The 18020-nt window shown below is 45.8% G+C and overlaps 1 protein-coding gene across 1 annotated transcript in view; it reads right to left on the bottom strand.

The window, feature by feature from the left end:
- LOC116958807 (uncharacterized) overlaps positions 1–18020 on the bottom strand; it is a 50086-nt gene that overhangs the window by 17623 nt on the left and 14443 nt on the right. Inside the window, exon 2 of the mRNA XM_032981518.2 lies at positions 15722–15817. Within this exon, the coding sequence (XP_032837409.2) occupies positions 15722–15817 (96 nt within the window). The remainder of the gene's footprint in view (positions 1–15721; positions 15818–18020) is intronic.

Genomic DNA, 18020 nt, shown 5'->3' with positions numbered 1-18020 from the left:
CATTGCTGCGCAGTAGCCTTTACTTTGTTTGCTTGGTTTAAAGTGAACGAACTCCAATGAAAGGTACACTTTAGTTTCTCCTGGTCAGCACTTTTAGTTTCCAAAAATGTATTTATTCTGCACATTTGTCACAGTAAGGCGACTGCAGCAAGTGGTGGTTTGGATGATATTGGTGTGTCCGCGACTATCATTTCTGAGTTAATTTTTAACATTCTACCCCCTCAATGTCGTACCCTATGTTCCGTCAGGATTCCGTGCTTTACCGTGAATGGTGGCTTAATTGGCATTATTTGGAAAATAACAACGGAGGTGTGCATTGGGGATGTCAAATTGACGGGACCAGTTCTTGCATCAATGTCCCTTGCTATTCCTTGCTTGCTCGGGACTGACTTCTTGGGGAAGATGCTCCTGAAAATTTTGATCAATCAGGGTTGCCTTGAGTTACCATCGGGCCCTTGAATGGCCTTTTTTCCTTCTACCACTCGAATGTGCATGGACAACGCTACTGTATAAGTGCTTGCGAGTAGGACCGTAAAGATTCCTCCCGGTGCGCAAAAGTTAGTTCCCTTACGATTGTGCAAGCCGCTAGAACAGGAGGCGACTGAGGGAGGAATCCTCCTAGGACCCTCAAACAAAGCCATTCGTGGGTTGACGTTGGTGGGGGCCTAGACTCTGGTATCTAATGACCAGGAACCGTTCATTCAAGTCCTGAATGCAGGGTTGGATACGTATGTCATTCAGGAGGGCACTGTGCTAGCCCACACATCACCCGCGCTTCGCGAGGTTAACAATTGTTGGCGGTGTGGGGTTCGCGTCAAATACAAAGCCGCAACAGATTTCTGATGAAAAATGGTGTTGAACAGTGAATGCAACAGTGAATGTAACATGTCGAGCTCCCACTTGCTGGCGATGCTGAGGGATGGATAGGGAAGCTTTGTTCCGAGAATGGGGAATTGTCCGAGTCCCAGAGGGGGGAGTTGAGGTCGCTTTTGCGTGAATTCTCTGATGTGTTTAGCAAGGGCAAATTTGACATCGGCCGCACCATGCTTTTGAGTCACCACATCGATACGGGTGACGCCACTCCCACCCGACAAAACCCCTATTGGCTGAGCCCTATGGAAAAATAACACGTACGGCTGGCGGTTGATGAAATGTTGGCCGCCGATATCATCTCACCATCTACCAGCCCGTGGGGAGCCCCGATTGTTCTGGTTAAAAAGCAGGATGGTAGTTTGCGCTTCTGTGTTGACTGCCATAAGCTTAATAAGATCTCTGTGCCTGACGCTTACCCTCTTCCTCGGATGGACGATTCCCTTGATGCTCTAGCAGGAGCACGTTATTTTTCGACTCTTGACCTCTTATCCGAATTTTGGGCAGTTGCCGATAGATGAATCATCTAAGCCCATGACAGCCTTTCGTACACCACAAGGCCTATTTGAATTTAATCTTCCGATGGGTCTTCATTTTGCGCCGGCTACGTTCCAGCAATTGATGGAACTGGATCTATTTGGCCTCTAGTGGGACTCGTGCCTGATATCTCTCGACGATGTTATCCTTATGAGACCTCCTTTGTCAGAAACAAGATATAGGAATAGGTTTTACCCTTTTAACTGGCACAAAAACTGACACCTTTATTCAAGGCATCATGTTTGCAAAAACCACAACACAAGCAGTCAGAATGCAAACAAAAAAGACAACTCTGATAATATGCACTGTCCTTGAATTTGATTGGTCCACACCCGAGACAGCTTTTCTTAGAGCCTAGTCTCTATTGGTGTTGGACCAGAAGACGCCAAAAGGCGTACAACTCAAAAACAGCGCACCATCAGAGTATTGAGGGCTCGGGGTGAGCATTTACATTATGAGACCTCCTTTGCCAGAAACAAGATATAGGAATAGGTTTTACCCTTTTAACTGGCACAAAAACTGACACCTTTATTCAAGGCATCATGTGTGCAAAAACCACAACACAAGCAGTCAGAATGCAAACAAAAAAGACAAATCTGATAATATGCACTGTCCTTGAATTTGATTGGTCCACACCCGAGACAGCTTTTCTTAGAGCCTAGTCTCCATTGGTGTTGGACCAGAAGACGCCAAAAGGCGTACAACTCAAAAACAGCGCACCATCAGAGTGTTGTATTTTTTGTCAGTTTTTGTGCCAGTTAAAAGGGTAAAACCTATTCCTATAGATGTTATCCTTTTTAGCCGTATGTTCAAAGAACATCTGGAATGGCTACGTGCTGTCTTTCTTAAAATGCGTGCGGAGAACCTCAAATTTAAACCACAGAAGAGTCACCTGCTCCAAAAATCTGTTCAATATCTTGATCACATAGTCAGTAAATTAGGGATAACGACGGACCTGGACAAAACCGCGTGTGTGCATTCTTGGCCGACCCCCACGTCGGTGGGGGAGGTGCGCAGTTTAATTCGTTTAGCATCTTATTACCGCTATTTTGTCACCGGGGTTGCCACTATCGCCAAATCTCTCCAAGCCTTGATGGCAAAGGGTCAGAAGTTCCATTGGGACGAGGGAGGAGGGGGGAGGGGTGAGGGGTGAGGGGTGAGGGGGGAGGCGGGTTCATCCGACGTTGTTGGGCTAATAGAAGGGGTGGAGATGAGGATGCTCGTTGACAATGGTGCATCAGCGACCATTTATTAACTGATTTACAACATCTTACCCCCTAAATGTCGTTCCTTATGCCCTGTTGTTGCTCCGTGCTTCACTGCAAACGGGGGTTCATTGGGCATTATTCGGAAAATTACTGCAGAGGTGTGCATTGGGGATGTTAAATTGACAGGACGGGTCCTTGTTTCGAAGTCACCTTGCTATTCCTTATTTGCTCGGGACCGATTTTTTGGGAAAAATGCCTCTGAAAATTTTGATTGATCAGGGGTGCCTAGAATTATCATCCGGCCGTCGAATAGCATGTTTGCCTTCCCCCACTCACTTAGTCACGGCTAATGCTACCGTGCAAGCACTTGCGTGTAGGACAGTGCGGATTCCCCCTGGCGAGCAAATATTTGTTCCCCTGCGATTGCGGAAGCCGCTGAACCAAGGGGCGACGGCGGGAGGAATTCTCTTGGGTCCCGCTAATAAAGTCAGTCGTGGTTTGAAGTTAGTGGGGGCGCAGACGTTGGTTTCCAATGACCAAGAACCTTTCATTCAAGTCCTTAATGCAGGGTTCGACACGTCGGTCATCCAGGAAGGCACCGTGCTAGCTCATGCGTCGCCAGCGCTTCCTGAGGGAAGCATTGTTGGGAACGTAGGTGCTGCGGCGAATGCGCGGCCGCACCAGAAACCTGATAATAATGCAATTTATAAAGGGCGCAAATTTGTGGACGTAATGGCTGCAACTCAGAGGCGTGGAGCCAAGCTCAGAGTCACTCGAGGTGAGTAGAGGTGAGTCTTTAAGTGTCTCTTGAAGGAGACGATTGAGGTGATGCTGCAAATGTGCAGAGGGATTCCAGACTGTTGGGGCAGCCACCGAGAAGCGGCGCATAGACGTGGCCATCCTGGATCTTGGTATCAAGAGGAGGTCGTGAGTCGCACTGCGAAGGCATTTGTCGTGTGCTTTGCTGCAAGTCGTCAATAATGAAGAGAGGTACGGGGGGCAGACAGATGTGAAGGCATGGTGGCAGAGGCAGGAGATCTTGTATGTGATCCTGCTGGCAATGGGTAGCCAGTGGAGGGCACAGAGACAAACAAGTGAATCGAGACGGTTATGAGTGCGGCCGATGACGACGCATACCAGGTTCATCTTCTTGGGTTCTTTCGGTAAAGTCACGTAGAATAAGAGGGACGTCCCCTTCACCTGATGAAGGCCGCTTGTGTTGTGGCCGAAACGTCGTGAGAATATTATTGTGTTATTTTATTTTATCAATTTATTGTTTTATTCTCATTCTACGTGACTTTACCGAAAGAACCAAAGAAGATGAATCCTTGCAGTCACGAAATCTTTAAATCGAAGCATACCAGGTTGTTTTATAGTCTTTACAGTTTTTGAGGTTGCCAGAGGATGAACGGACTAGGACGGAGTTGCAATAGTCATGGCGAGACCCAACTATGCAACATGCCAATGTGTTGACAGTTTCAGTGGAGATGAGAGGACATAGGTGTCTGAGAGCCTTCAGGTGAAAGTTACATGAACTGATGATATGATTGGTTTGATGGTCGAAGTTGAATCTAGGATGATACCGAGGTAGCTGATGTGATTGGTGAACCTGATGCTGTGACCAAAGATGTGTATATGTGTGTTGGGAGCGCAGATGAGTTGAGACCTTGCCTGGTCCCTAACATGATGGCCACTGACTTTGACGATTCAAGGGCATGGGTGTGCAGAGAACCACTGTTGCAAGGCAGTGGTGCATTCCGAGAGCATCTCAAATCCAGATTAATTGGTAGAATTGATGGCGGTGAACAGAATAGTGTCGTCCGCATATGAGTGGTGCTTAACACCGAAGCTTGGGATGAGGCGGCCGATCGGGGAAGTGTAGGCTGTGAACAGCAAGGGACCGAGGAGGGAGCCCTGGGGGACGCCACATAATGCTTCTGTTTCAGGAGATGTGGACGAGCCCACCCTGACTGAGGATTGCCGATCAGAAAGGTACGACAGTATCGACTTGAGTGCTGAGCCACATATACCGCAGTCGGACTTCAGGAGGGAAGTAAGGATGGTGTCAAAGGTTGATGAAATGTCCAGACTTACAAGTGCAATGATGGAGCCGGAGTCAATAATCATTAAAATGTCATCAAGCACTCTGGTGAGTGCTGTTTCTGTGGAGTATTTTGACGGTAAGCTGACTGGAAGGAGCAGTAGTTTGGGGCGGAGGTGATGTGGGGTTTTTGTTTGGCGAGGGCTGAGCCTTTTGAGGAGTTTAGAGAGGTTCAAGAGATTAGTGATGGGACGATAACTAGACGGGCCATCAGGGTTGAGACTTGGTTTCTTTAACAAGAGGGAAACCAGGCCAGATTTGAGGTTGGAGGAAAATACACCATAGAGAATGAGGCATTTGCGATGTTCCTGATCATGATGGCGAGTTCCGGAGCACATTGCTTAAACAGGGAACCTGGGAGGACGTCGAGTGGAGATGACTTCATGTGAAGTGATTGAATAATAAATAAATAAAACGTCTTTTGAAGACATCAGCTTGAACGTGGTTAGAAAGGAGAAACTGCAGGCGGTTTTGCGCGAATTTTTTAGTCAAGGAAATTTTGATATTGGGAGCATTATGCTATTGAGTCATCACATTGATATGGGTGACGCCGCTCCCATCCGGCAGAATCCCTACCGGCTGAGCCCTGCAGAAAAATAACACGTTCGGCTAGCGGTTGACGAAATGTTAGCCGCGGACATTATTTCGCCATCCACCAGCACATGGGGAGCACCGATTGTAAAAAGCACGACGGTACCTTACAATTCTGCATGGACTTCCATAAGCTTAATAAGGTCTCTGTCGCTGATGCGTACCCTTTACCTCGAATGGACTCACTGGATACTCTAGTCGGAGCGCGGTTCTTTTCCACTCTTGATCTCCTACCCGGGCTCTTGCAGTTGCCACTAGACGAAGCCTCTAAGCTTGTTCGAATTCAATCAGCTTCCGATGGGTCTTCATTCCACGCCGGCCACGTTCCAGTGATTGATGGAACTGGTTCTGGCTGGCATCCAGTGGGACTCGTGCTTAATATACCTTGACGATGTCATCGTTTTCAGCCGTACATTTGACGAACACTTGCAACGGCTACGTGATGTCTTTCTCAAAATGGGCGTGGAAAACCTGAAGTTTAAACCGCAGAAATGTCACTTCCTCCAGAAATTGGTTTGGTATATTGGCCACATAGTGAGTGAATCGGGTATTGCGACGGACCCGGACAAAACCGTGTGTGTTCGAACTAGGCCAACCCCCACGTTGGTGGGAGAAGTACACAGTTTCATTGGATTCGCATCCTATTACCACCGTTTTGTCCCCGGGTTTGCTACCATCGCTAAGCCTCTCCACGCATTGATGGCTAAGGGTCATAAATTCCATTGGGAAGAGGAGGAGGAGGCCGTATTTATTGTGCTCCGGGATGGCTTGGTGATTGCCCCTCCCATCCGCTACCCAGATTTTGCATTGCCGTTTGTCCTTGATATGGACGCTAGTAACACCGGAATTGGAGCCGTTTTGTCCCAAGTCATCAATGGCATCGAGGGTGTTGTTGGATACGGCAGCAGGGTGCTGTCTCTGGCCAAACAACGGTATTATGTCACACGCCAGGAACTGTTGGCCATCGTGGTTTTTGTGCAACAGTATCATCCCTATTTGACACTTTGAGGTGTGCTCTGACCACGCAGCGCTACAGTACATGCTGCATGTTGATCAGCCATCTGGCCAGCTTTCACGCTGGTTGGAGGTCCTCCAGAATTACTCCTTTAAGGTTACCTATCGCAAGGGCTCCCGTCACACGAACGCCAATGCTCTGTCGCGATTAACAACGAGCGGCGGATGCGCCTGCTTTTCGGGCTCCGGACGCTGTAAGCTGGCCGCCGAGCCCTCATTCCCTTCCTTCACAGCATCGGCCGACGGTGTCACATCTGAGTTGTTTGGGGATCCGGTGGCAAGTGACACTGTCATTGGCTTGGACCTTGCAAAGTAGGGGCACCTCCAGGTTGAGGACGCTTCCCTGCTTAAGTTACGACGCCATGTCAAGGAGGCATATGGGGGTGGGGATCGACGGGGTGTAGCCTCTATCATCTTCAGAGGCGGATTGCTCATGCATTGGGATGGAGGGTTGCGCCATTACAACATTGTCATGCCCACTGCCCTGTGGGGTAAAGTCATCTGGGCGGTGCACGAGCGACTGTTGCACCTGGATCTGCATAAGATGCTATCCACATATACAAGCACAGAGACAATTTCAACCTAGAAGATGGATTCTATCTTAACAATCATTGGAAAGATTTGATAAACCATTTCAGGTCTTAATTGATTGTTCACACTTACAGTGGCTTTCAGACAGCATACATAACAAAAAATTTCGTCTCCCCCCTCCTCTTTTCAGAATATAGATGGACTAGTCCTAAATAAACTGCCAAATCGCTGTGCGTTGCGCTAACTTTTTTTTTAAAATAAATAAATAAATACACCTTTAAAAATAAATTTATGCAAACCAACACACCTGAAGACGACCGTTTGTGTTATGGTCGAAATGTCGTGAGAATGTTTTATTGTTTTATATATATTTTACTATTTTGTTGTTTCCCTTCAACGTGACTTTACCGAAAAAACTAAGAATATGAATTACTGCAGTCACGAAAGCTTTGAATCAAAATGTAACCGCCTCTACGGGGAGGGTTTTCACGTAACTTTAAGATCCTTCAACAAACTCCGGGATAAGAAAGCTCAGCTGATCGAGTCTCTCACCTTCCTGAAGAGATGCCGCGACTCTGTGGTAATACCAATCGCATTTACACTGACCTCTGTTGCTGTAACTTCTTCTAATGCGAAACGAATTCTTTTCAAAACTAGCTTAGCTCTTATCTCAGAAAAAATCAGACTTATACGCACCGAACTAGATCAGTTAGACAAGACACTCTAAAAATCACACTTATCATTGACGGCAACAATGTCCACATCGGGTTGGGAACATGTAGACAATATGACTGCCTCTTCAGCTGCTACTATGTCGACCAAATGTAAGGAAAACCTGATTTCCAAATTTAACCTCCTCTTCAACAAAAGACCGGACCCACACACCAACAAGTTAGACGTTAACAAAGTCGTAATTAATCGCAGTAACAGTTCTATTTCCGATGGTCTGAAATCCGTTTTAGCTAAAGGTCTAAACTTTGCAGTCACACCTAAACACATACCAGTTAATGATATAATTGCCAAAGTAGACGTTGCTCTCAGGGGCCTGGGTCACATCGCTGCAGACGTAGCAAAGTCTGAAATCGCTGCAACCCTCAAAAACGCTAAGATGCCAGCTAGCAACCTCAGCAAAGATCAGCGTTTTGAATTATATAAATTAAAAAAGAGGGATGATATTGTAGTCCTCTCAGCTGACAAGGGCAATGCTACTGTCATCATGGATAAAATAGAATACAACAACAAAATTAAAGCATTACTCGACGATGGTAGTTATACAAAAATAAAAAGAGATCCCACCAACAGCCTCGTCACACAAACCAACAAAATAATTTCTGATTCAACCGCATTAATTGATCAATCTAAACAGTTTTCGTTGAAACCTTCTGCTGCCAGGCCACCAAGATTATACGGCTTACAAAAATACATAAAGTAGATACACCCCTTCGTCCCATCGTCTCTACTATCAACTCCCCCACCTACAAACTAGCTCGTTTTTTGTCTGAAATCCTGCGTCCTTTCACTGGAAAACCACCTCTGCGGTACAAAATTCTACTCACCTGGTATCGACAATCAAGGGTATTTCCCTGTCCCCAGACGACCTGCTTGTCAGTTTTGATGTAGTTTCCTTATTCACCAAGGTTCCTGTACCTGACACCATTGCAATCATTGAAGACTTGGTTCATCAAGGACTAAACACTGAGGTACCCCCCCTGGTGAGACACTGTTTAACCAATACATACTTCACTTGGAATGGAACTTTCTACAAACAAACTGAGGGCACCTCAATGGGCTCCCCCCTATCTCCGGTTATAGCTAACATTTTCATGGAGAAATTTGAGACTGACGCCATCCAGACTGCCACTCTGCGCCCAACCTTATGGAAGAGGTACGTGGATGACACTTTTGTCATCTGGCCACATGGCCGGCCTGCTCTAGACCAATTCTTCGACCACATCAATTCCATACACCCAGCCATCAGATTTACCATGGAAGTCGAAATAGATGGCAAGCTACCTTTTTTGGATGTCCTAATTAAAAAGAGACCTGATGGTTCAATGAGCCATTCTGTCTACAGGAAAGCTACCCATACGGATGCTTATCTGAAACCGGATTCCCACCACCATCCACCACAGAAGAATTCTCTCATCAAGACTCTGTATCATAGAGCCCAATGCATATCCGACCAGGAACACATAGGCAGTGAACTCAAGCACGTACACCAAGCTCTTAAGGCTAATGGTTACTCCGACTATACAATCCGCAAAGCTATCACTCAAACCATGAAGAAGGACCCTCTTGAGGAGCCTTTCAAAACCATCACTTTACCCTACATTGCGGGGATCACAAAAAAGATCTCCAAAATCTTGAATAAACACAAGATCCAGGTCCGTTTCAACACATTACATAAAATCCGTGATCTGGTTCCGTCTGTAAAAGATGTGATTCCAGACATACATACCCTGGTGTCTACAAACTAAGTTGCCTCTGTGGTAGTAGTTACATTGGAGAAACCAAACGCCATGTCTCGGACCGCATTCGTGAACACAAATCAGACCTTAAACACGGTAGGACCAACACCTCGGCCGTGGCAGATCATTGTTATAATTCAGTAGGCTCACATGACATTGACTTTTCCAAGACAGAGGTTCTTTGTAAGCCATCTGGCTACCATGAGAGATTCGTTCATGAGGCTATCCACATATACAAGCACAGAGACAAATTCAACCGAGAAGATGGATTCTATCTTAGCAATCATTGGAAAGATTTGATAAACCATTTCAGGTCTTAATTGATTGTTCACGCTTACAGTGGCTTTCAGACAGCATACATTAAAAAAAAATGTCGTCTCCCCCCCTCCTCTTTTCAGAATATAGATGGACTAGTCCTAAATAAACTGTCAAATCGCTGCGCATGGCGCCAACGTTTTTTTTTAAATAAATAAAAAATATAAATACACCGTTTAAAATAAATGTATGCAAACCAACACACCTGAAGACGACCGTTTGTGTTATGGTCGAAACGTCGTGAGAATTTTTATTGTTTTATATACATTTTATTATTTTGTTGTTTCCCTTCAACGTGACTTTACCGAAAGAACTAAGAATATGCTAGCCACACTTAAGCTCGACTTCTTCTGGCCTGGCATGGTTGATGTCGCTAATTCATTGAAGGGGTGTGTGCAGTGCACGTGGCAGAAACCCCCATCAAAACCCTGTTGTCCACCATTGCAATTCATTCAGGTCTCCCATATAAATGAGCTGGTCGCGCTTGATATCCTTGGTCCATTTCCTACTACCCCTCATGGGAATAAATATTTACGAGTGGGCGTCAAATATTTTTCACGCTGGCCGATGGCCTGGCCACTTCCCAACCAGTCGGCGGCGGCCATCACTTAGGCATTTCTCAATGGCGATGTGATGGACAAGGGTGCCCCTGAGCGTCTTTTGACTGATCGGTGCAAAATTGTAGTGACATCGCGGGATGTCACTGTGTAGTACTGGCCCTAGAAAGGCACGGCGTGCGGTGTAATGACATCGCGCATACCACAATGGTGTGGGTGTAGTACTGGCCCTAGAGGGGCCTGGTGAGCGCTGATTGATAGTGCTAGATGGCACCACGCTTGACATGCAGTGCCAACCCTAGAGGACAGGGTGTGGGAGTGTCGGCCATAGGAATGAAGTTACTAAAGGCCATGGCACTCTGGTTGACCCTAGAGGACACGTGACCCGTTAAGCCTACAAAGGGGTCCTAAATGGGGGCTAGGGGTGGTCACGTGGTCGGGGACCAGATCCTGCTCCAGGATTCTGGAAGGTGGTCGTGGCCAAGAGTGGAGCCAGCCATGCCACAGAGAATATAAGCTGGGTCCCCAGAAAGACTGGCGTTGTTGTTCATCCTGAAGAAACCTTCGTCTATGTCTACGTTCTACATTCACCGATCAACGAGTCTCCAACATGTAGACCTGGATCCGAGCTGTGGTCCCGGTCTACAGTAGCAGTTACGTTGTAATTAGTGTAGTTAGCCTGGTGGTCACCACCATAGGTTATTATTCTGTTAAGGGAAAGTTACCCCTTTTGTATTGGAGTTAAATAAATGTGTTGCCTCCAAATATACATCTGTGACTCAGTTGAACTCACTAGAGGGGTAATAAAATAACTCAATGCCAAAAACCCAATAAAAAGTTTACCACCATACGGAGCTCGTTCAATTTTGGGCAGAAGAGGCAGACTCGCAAAGCTCTTCACTGATTGGCTATGTACAGTAAACAAACTCCACACAGTCGTTACTCATTGTTTTTTTTCGGTAAAGTCACGTATATAGAAATGCCTTAAAATTATATTAAAATATATCAATCACGACGTTTCGGCCGCAACACAAGCGATCTTCATCAGGTGTAAAAAACAAATAGCGAGGGAGCATATAGGGTGACATCAACGCAACACATAGAGAGCGTTAAACTGCACGGAGGTAAATACAATGAGAAGATGAGAGACGAGAATTCAGCAAACCTAAGAAAAAATTACGTGATGCAAAACCAGTCAGGCCAACAACACAGTTAGACACTTGCCTGGCGGACCAGGAATTTCAGAAGAGTGATACATTTCGTGTTCATCCTCTTGGTTGAACATACCAGCATAGACAGAGTGAACAAATACGAGGTACAAGTCAGCAGAAATACATATACAGGGAAAGACGGACAGAGAAGCAAGAAAAGGGGGCTGGAAGGATTAACAGACAGAGGCTTAAAATAAGCAGTAGAGGTGGGGGGAGGGGGAGGGGCCGAAGAGTAGATGTTGCGGGAGGGGCCGAAAAGAGCAAGCAGCATGGTAGCAGAGGAGGGGGGAGGGGTAAGAGAAAGCAAGGGGCGCAATAAGTTTAGGACAGAATTGTAAAGGTAACTTCCCCGTAGAAGTGTGTTAATAAAGAATTAAAGCTTTCGTGACTGCATAAATTACTCATTGGTTTTTTCGGTAAAGTAACGTATGTAGAAATACCATAAAATTATATTAAATTAAATCAATCACGACGTTTCGACCGCAACACAAGCAATCTTCATCAGGTGTAAAAAACAAATAGCAAGGGAGCATACAGGGTGACATCAACGCAACACATAGAGAGCTTTAAACTGCACGGAGGTAAATACAACAAGAAGATGAGAGACGAGATTTCAGCAAACCTAAGAAAAAATTACGTGATGCAAAACCAGTCAGGCCAACAACACAGTTAGACACTTCCCTGGCGGATCACGAATTTCAGAAGAGTGCTAAATTTCGTGTTCATCCTCTTGGTTGAACATACCAGCATAGTCAGAGTGAACAAATACGAGGTACAAGTAAGCAGAAATACATATACAGGGAAAGACGGACAGAGAAGCAAGAAAAGGGGGCTGGAAGGTTTAACAGACAGAGGCTTTTAAAATAAGCAGTAGAGGTGGGGGGAGGGGGAGGGGCCGAAGAGTAGGTGTTTGCGGGAGGGGGAGAGGCCGAAGAGAGCAAGCAGCATGGTAGCAGAGGAGGGGGGAGGGGTAAGAGAAAGCAAGGGTCGCAATAAGTTTAGGACAGAATTGTAAAGGTAACTTCCCCGTAGAAGTGTGTTGATAAAGAATTCAAGCTTTTGTTACTGCAGAAATTACTCATTGGTTTTTTCGGTAAAGTCACGTATGTAGAAATACCATACAATTATATTAAAATATATCAATCACGACGTTTCGACCGCAACACAAGCGATCTTCATCAGGTGTAAAAAACAAATAGCGAAGGAGCATATAGAGTGACATCAACGCAACACATAGAGAGCGTTAAATGGCACAGAGGTAAATACAAAAAGAAGATGAGAGACGAGAATTCAGCAAACCTAAGAAATAATTACATTCTAGATTTGAAGCTTTCGTGACTGCAAGGATCCATATTCTTTGGTTCTATGCACTAAAATCACGTAGGTAAAAAATAAAACAACAAAAATCACGACGTATCGGCAAGTGGCCTTCATCAGGTGAAGGGACCGTGCTGTCATGAGGACAGCGTTGGAGTGAAAACAGCCAAGCCCAGGTCGCGTCCTTTAAGCTGTGTGGGAGGAAGCAAAACGCTTGACAAAGGAATTAGCATAAAAATGAGCACGATGTACGTAGGAGGTGCATGGGCCATGATGGACCAGCAGCGGGTGGGGACCATGACGGACCAGAAGCGGGGGGGGGGGGGCAGTAGAGTGAGTGAGTGGAGTGAGTAGAGTGAGTGAGTGGAGTGAGTGAGTGGAGTGAGTGAGTGGAATGAGTGGAAAGAGTGAAGTGAGTGAGTGGAGTGAGTGGAGTGGAGTGAGTGAGTGAGTGGAGTGAGTGAGTGGAGTGAGTGAGTGGAGTGAATGAGTGGAGTGAGTGAGTGGAGAGAAATAAGCAGCTGTGAAAGTTTGGGATACCACTAGGTGAAGGGACCGTGCTGTCATGAGGATAGCGTTGGAGTGAAAACAGCCAAGCTCAGGTCGCATCCTTTAAGCTGTGTGGGAGGAAGCAAAACGCTTGACAAAGGAATTAGCATAAAAATGAGCACGATGCACGTAGGAGGTGCATGGGCCATGATGGACCAGGAGCGGGTGGGGACCATGACGGACCAGAAGCGGGGGGGGGGGGGGGCAGTAGAGTGAGTGAGTGGAGTGAGTGGAGTGAGTGAGTGGAGTGAGTGAGTGGAGTGAGTGAGTGAGTGGAATGAGTAAAGTGAGTGGAGTGAGTGGAGTGAGTGAGTGGAGTGAGTGAGTGGAGTGAGTGAGTGAGTGGAGTGAGTGAGTGGAGTGAGTGAGTGGAGTGAGTGAGTGGAAAGAAATAAGCAGCTGTGAAAGTTTGGGATACCACTAGGTGAAGGGACCGTGCTGTCATGAGGATAGCGTTGGAGTGAAAGCAGCCAAGCTCAGGTCGCGTCCTTTAAGCTGTGTGGGAGGAAGCAAAACGCTTGACAAAGGAATTAGCATAAAAATGAGCACGATGTGCGTAGGAGGTGCATGGGCCATGATGGACCAGGGGCGGTTGGGGACCATGACGGACCAGCAGCGGGGGGGGGGGGAGTAGAGTAAGTGAGTGAAGTGAGTGGAGTGAGTGGAGTGAGTGGGTGGAGTGAGTGAGTAGAGTGAGTGGAGTGAGTGAGTGGAGTGAGTGAGTGGAGAGAAATAAGAAGCTGTGAAAGTTTGGGATACCACTACTTGAAATTTTTTTACTGTACCTTTGAAACTTAGTTTAATGTTTGGTTTGATTTAGAACATCTTTCCAATGATTGCTTAATTTGAAACCATCCTCTCGGTTGAAATTGTGTCTGTGTTTGTAAATCTGAATTGCCTCGTGGACAAATCTCTAATAAAAACCCGTGGGTTTACAGAGAACCTTGGTATCAGAGAAAACTATATCGTGATCACCCACAGCGTTGTAACAGTGGTCAGCTACGGCAGAATAATTCGTTCTGCCGTGTTTCAAATCTGATTTGTGCTCGCGAATTCGGTCAGAGGCATGTCGCTTCGTCTCCCCGATATAGCAATCACCACAAGTGCAGCTCAATTTGTAAACCCCGGGGTACTGTAAGTCAGGAACCACATCCTTCACGGATGGGATCAGGTCACGGATTTTTGTGAAGATCGCTTGCGTTGCGGTCGAAACGTCGTGATTGATTTATTTTAATATAATTTTATGGTTTTTCTACATACGTGACTTTACCGAAAAAAATAATGAGTAATTTGTGCAGTCACAAAAGCTTTAATTCTTTATTAACACACTTATACGGGGAAGTTACCTTTACAATTCTGTACTAAACTTATTGCGCCCCTCGCTTTCTCTTACCCCTCCCCCCTCCTCTGCTACCATGTCGCTTGCTCTTTTCGGCCTCTCCCCCTCCCGCAACATCTACTCTTCGGCCCCTCCCCCACCTCTACTGCTTATATTAAGCCTCTGTCTGTTCATCCCTCTGGCCCACTTTTCTTGCTTCTCTGTCCGTCTTTCCCTGTATATGTATTTCTGCTGACTTGTACCTCGTATTTGTTCACTATGTCTATGCTGGTATGTTCAACCAAGAGGATGAACACGAAATTTATCACTCTTCTGAAATTCGTGGTCCGCCAGACAAGTGTCTAACTGTGTTGTTGGCCTGACTGGTTTTGCATCACGTAATTTTTTCTTAGGTTTGCTGAATTCTCGTCTCTCATCTTCTTGTTGTGTTTACCACCGTGGAGTTTAACGCTCTCTATGTGTTGCGTTGATGTCACCCTATATGCTCCCTCGCTATTTGTTTTTTACACCTGATGAAGATCGCTTGTGTTGTGGTTGAAACGTCGTGATTGATTTATTTTAATATAATTTTATGGTATTTCTACATACGTTACTTTACCGAAAAAACCAATGAGTAATTTATGCAGTCACGAAAGCTTTAATTCTTTATCCACTCAGTCGTGTTTACAGGGCATGCCGCAGCATTAGACTTTTTACTCTTGACTCGCTTTGCAAATTTTTTAAAGATATTTATTTCAATATTTTAGCAAAAAATATCCTTCCACAGCTGACTTCGTTACAAAGGAGCTTGATTCCCAGTGTATTTGTTAACGGAGGTATCTGTGTTGAAATTGAGGTATGTGCCATCTCTGGCCAATATAGAATTTGAAATGTTTGTTTGTTTGGGGATATTGACTGCATGGCATGTAGAATTTCCACAATCGATTTAGTTCCTCATTGGAGATAAGATCCGCTGCTTTCGTCTAGGTATTGAATCGCATTGACCATTGTCTTTAGTCCCACCATGGGTTCAAGCTTTTGGAAGTCTATGTGAATTAAGGGAGTTGTCCTCCATCAAAAACCCTACTCGGGGTGGTAAAGACATGGGGTGAGAGTCCGGCCCAGGCACGGTACCTTCACTTCCCTGCGAGCGGCCTCCATCTGGCTCACGTACTCCTTCGCCTTCCACTTCTTCTCCTCCACTGCTCGCTTCTCCTCCCTGACTTGTTTCTGTAAAAAAACATCACCAGGAGAGACTCCACTCACTGAGCACCCCCTCTCACCCCCGCTCCACATATTCCTCTCCGCAGTGACGGCTCCTTTAGAATCGGCCTATTCCCGTTTTAAAAACTTGGTTGCATGTCGCCAAGTATGCTTAACATTTCGAACAGACAAACACATTCACAAATTAACCTTTTACATTTAAGATACATAACGTCAGCATGTACTGCTCTCATCATAGCAGGTACCACCACCACAGTATGTACTACTGTCATCATAGCAGGTACCACCACCAAAGTATGTACTGCTGTCAACATAGCAGGTACCACCAGTCGGTATGCACTGCTGTGATCATAGCAGGTACCACCACCACAGTATGCACTGCTGTAATCATAGTAGGTACCACCACCACAGTATGCACTGCTGTAATCATAGCAGGTACCACCACCACAATATGCACTGCTGTAATCATAGCAGGTACCACCACCACAGTATGCACTGCTGTAATCATAGCAGGTACCACCACCACAGTATGTACTGCTGTCATCATAGCAGGTACCACCACACTCGGTATGTACTGCTGTCATCATAGCAGGTACCACCACACTCGGTATGCACTGCTGTAATCATACCAGGTACCACCACAGTATGCACTGCTGTAATCATAGCAGGTACCACCACAGTCAGTATGCACTGCTGTTATCATAGCAGGTACCACCACAGTCAGTATGCACTGCTGTAATCATAGCAGGTCCCACCACCACAGTATGCACTGCTGTAATCATAGCAGGTACCACCACACTCGGTATGTACTGCTGTCATCATAGCAGGTACCACCACACTCGGTATGCACTGCTGTAATCATACCAGGTACCACCACAGTATGCACTGCTGTAATCATAGCAGGTACCACCACAGTCAGTATGCACTGCTGTTATCATAGCAGGTACCACCACAGTCAGTATGCACTGCTGTAATCATAGCAGGTCCCACCACCACAGTATGTACTGCTGTCATCATAGCAGGTACCACCACACTCGGTATGTACTGCTGTCATCATAGCAGGTACCACCACACTCGGTATGCACTGCTGTAATCATACCAGGTACCACCACAGTATGCACTGCTGTAATCATAGCAGGTACCACCACAGTCAGTATGCACTGCTGTTATCATAGCAGGTACCACCACAGTCAGTATGCACTGCTGTAATCATAGCAGGTCCCACCACCACAGTATGCACTGCTGTAATCATAGCAGGTACCACCACAATATGCACTGCTGTAATCATAGCAGGTACCACCACAGCAGTTTCCACTGCTGTAATCATAGCAGGTACCACAACAATATGCATTGCTGTCATCATAGCAGGTACCACCACAGCAGTATGCACTGCTGTAATCATAGCAGGTACCACCACAGCAGTATGAACTGCTGTCACCATAGCAGGTACCACCACAGTATGCACTGCTGTCATCACAGCAGGTACCACCACAGTATGCACAGCTGTAATCATAGCAGATACCACCACAGTCAGTATGCACTGCTGTAATCATAGCAGATGCTGTAATCATCGAGTTGGTAGATACTATATAGAGTTAGTAGATACTAACACAGTCAGTATATACCACTACGGTCAGTAAATACTGCTACAGTCAGCAAATACTACTACACAGTCAGTAGATACTACTACGGTCAGTAGCTACTGCTATAGAGTCAGTAGATACTGCTATAGAGTTAGTAGCTACTACTATAGTCAGTGGATACTATTATAGAGTCAGCAGATACTACTATACAGTTAGTTGTTACTACTATAGAGTCGGCAGATACTACTGTAGGCCCAGTAAATACTGCTACGGTCAGCAGTTACTACAGTCAGTAAATACTACTAAACAGTCAGTAGCTACTACTGGCTCAGTAGATACTACTGTACAGTCAGTAGATACAACTACAGAGTCAATCGATAATACTTACTCTGTTGTATGTAAGGTGTGTAGGTATATATACCTACGCGGGGATGAATATATTTTTTGAGGGGGTGGGTAGACAATTTTCAGAAACCTTTGAGATCACCTATTTAACCCACACTTTCTATAACTTTTTTCACTTGTGCAAGCCTCTTATAATTTTGTTGGTGGAGAAATGGACAAATGGCCCACCGGGCTTTCACAATACCTTAGTATCTGTGTATGTAAGGTTTTTAAGATAAGTT

This window comes from Petromyzon marinus, chromosome 83 (genome assembly GCF_048934315.1).
Source record: "Petromyzon marinus isolate PM22_M1 ecotype Great Lakes invasive population chromosome 83, UKy_Petmar_22M1.pri1.0, whole genome shotgun sequence".
In the NCBI taxonomy this organism is placed as follows: domain Eukaryota; kingdom Metazoa; phylum Chordata; class Hyperoartia; order Petromyzontiformes; family Petromyzontidae; genus Petromyzon; species Petromyzon marinus.
Note: the sequence above shows the minus strand (reverse complement) of the source record. Positions and strands in the feature narration are given on the sequence as shown.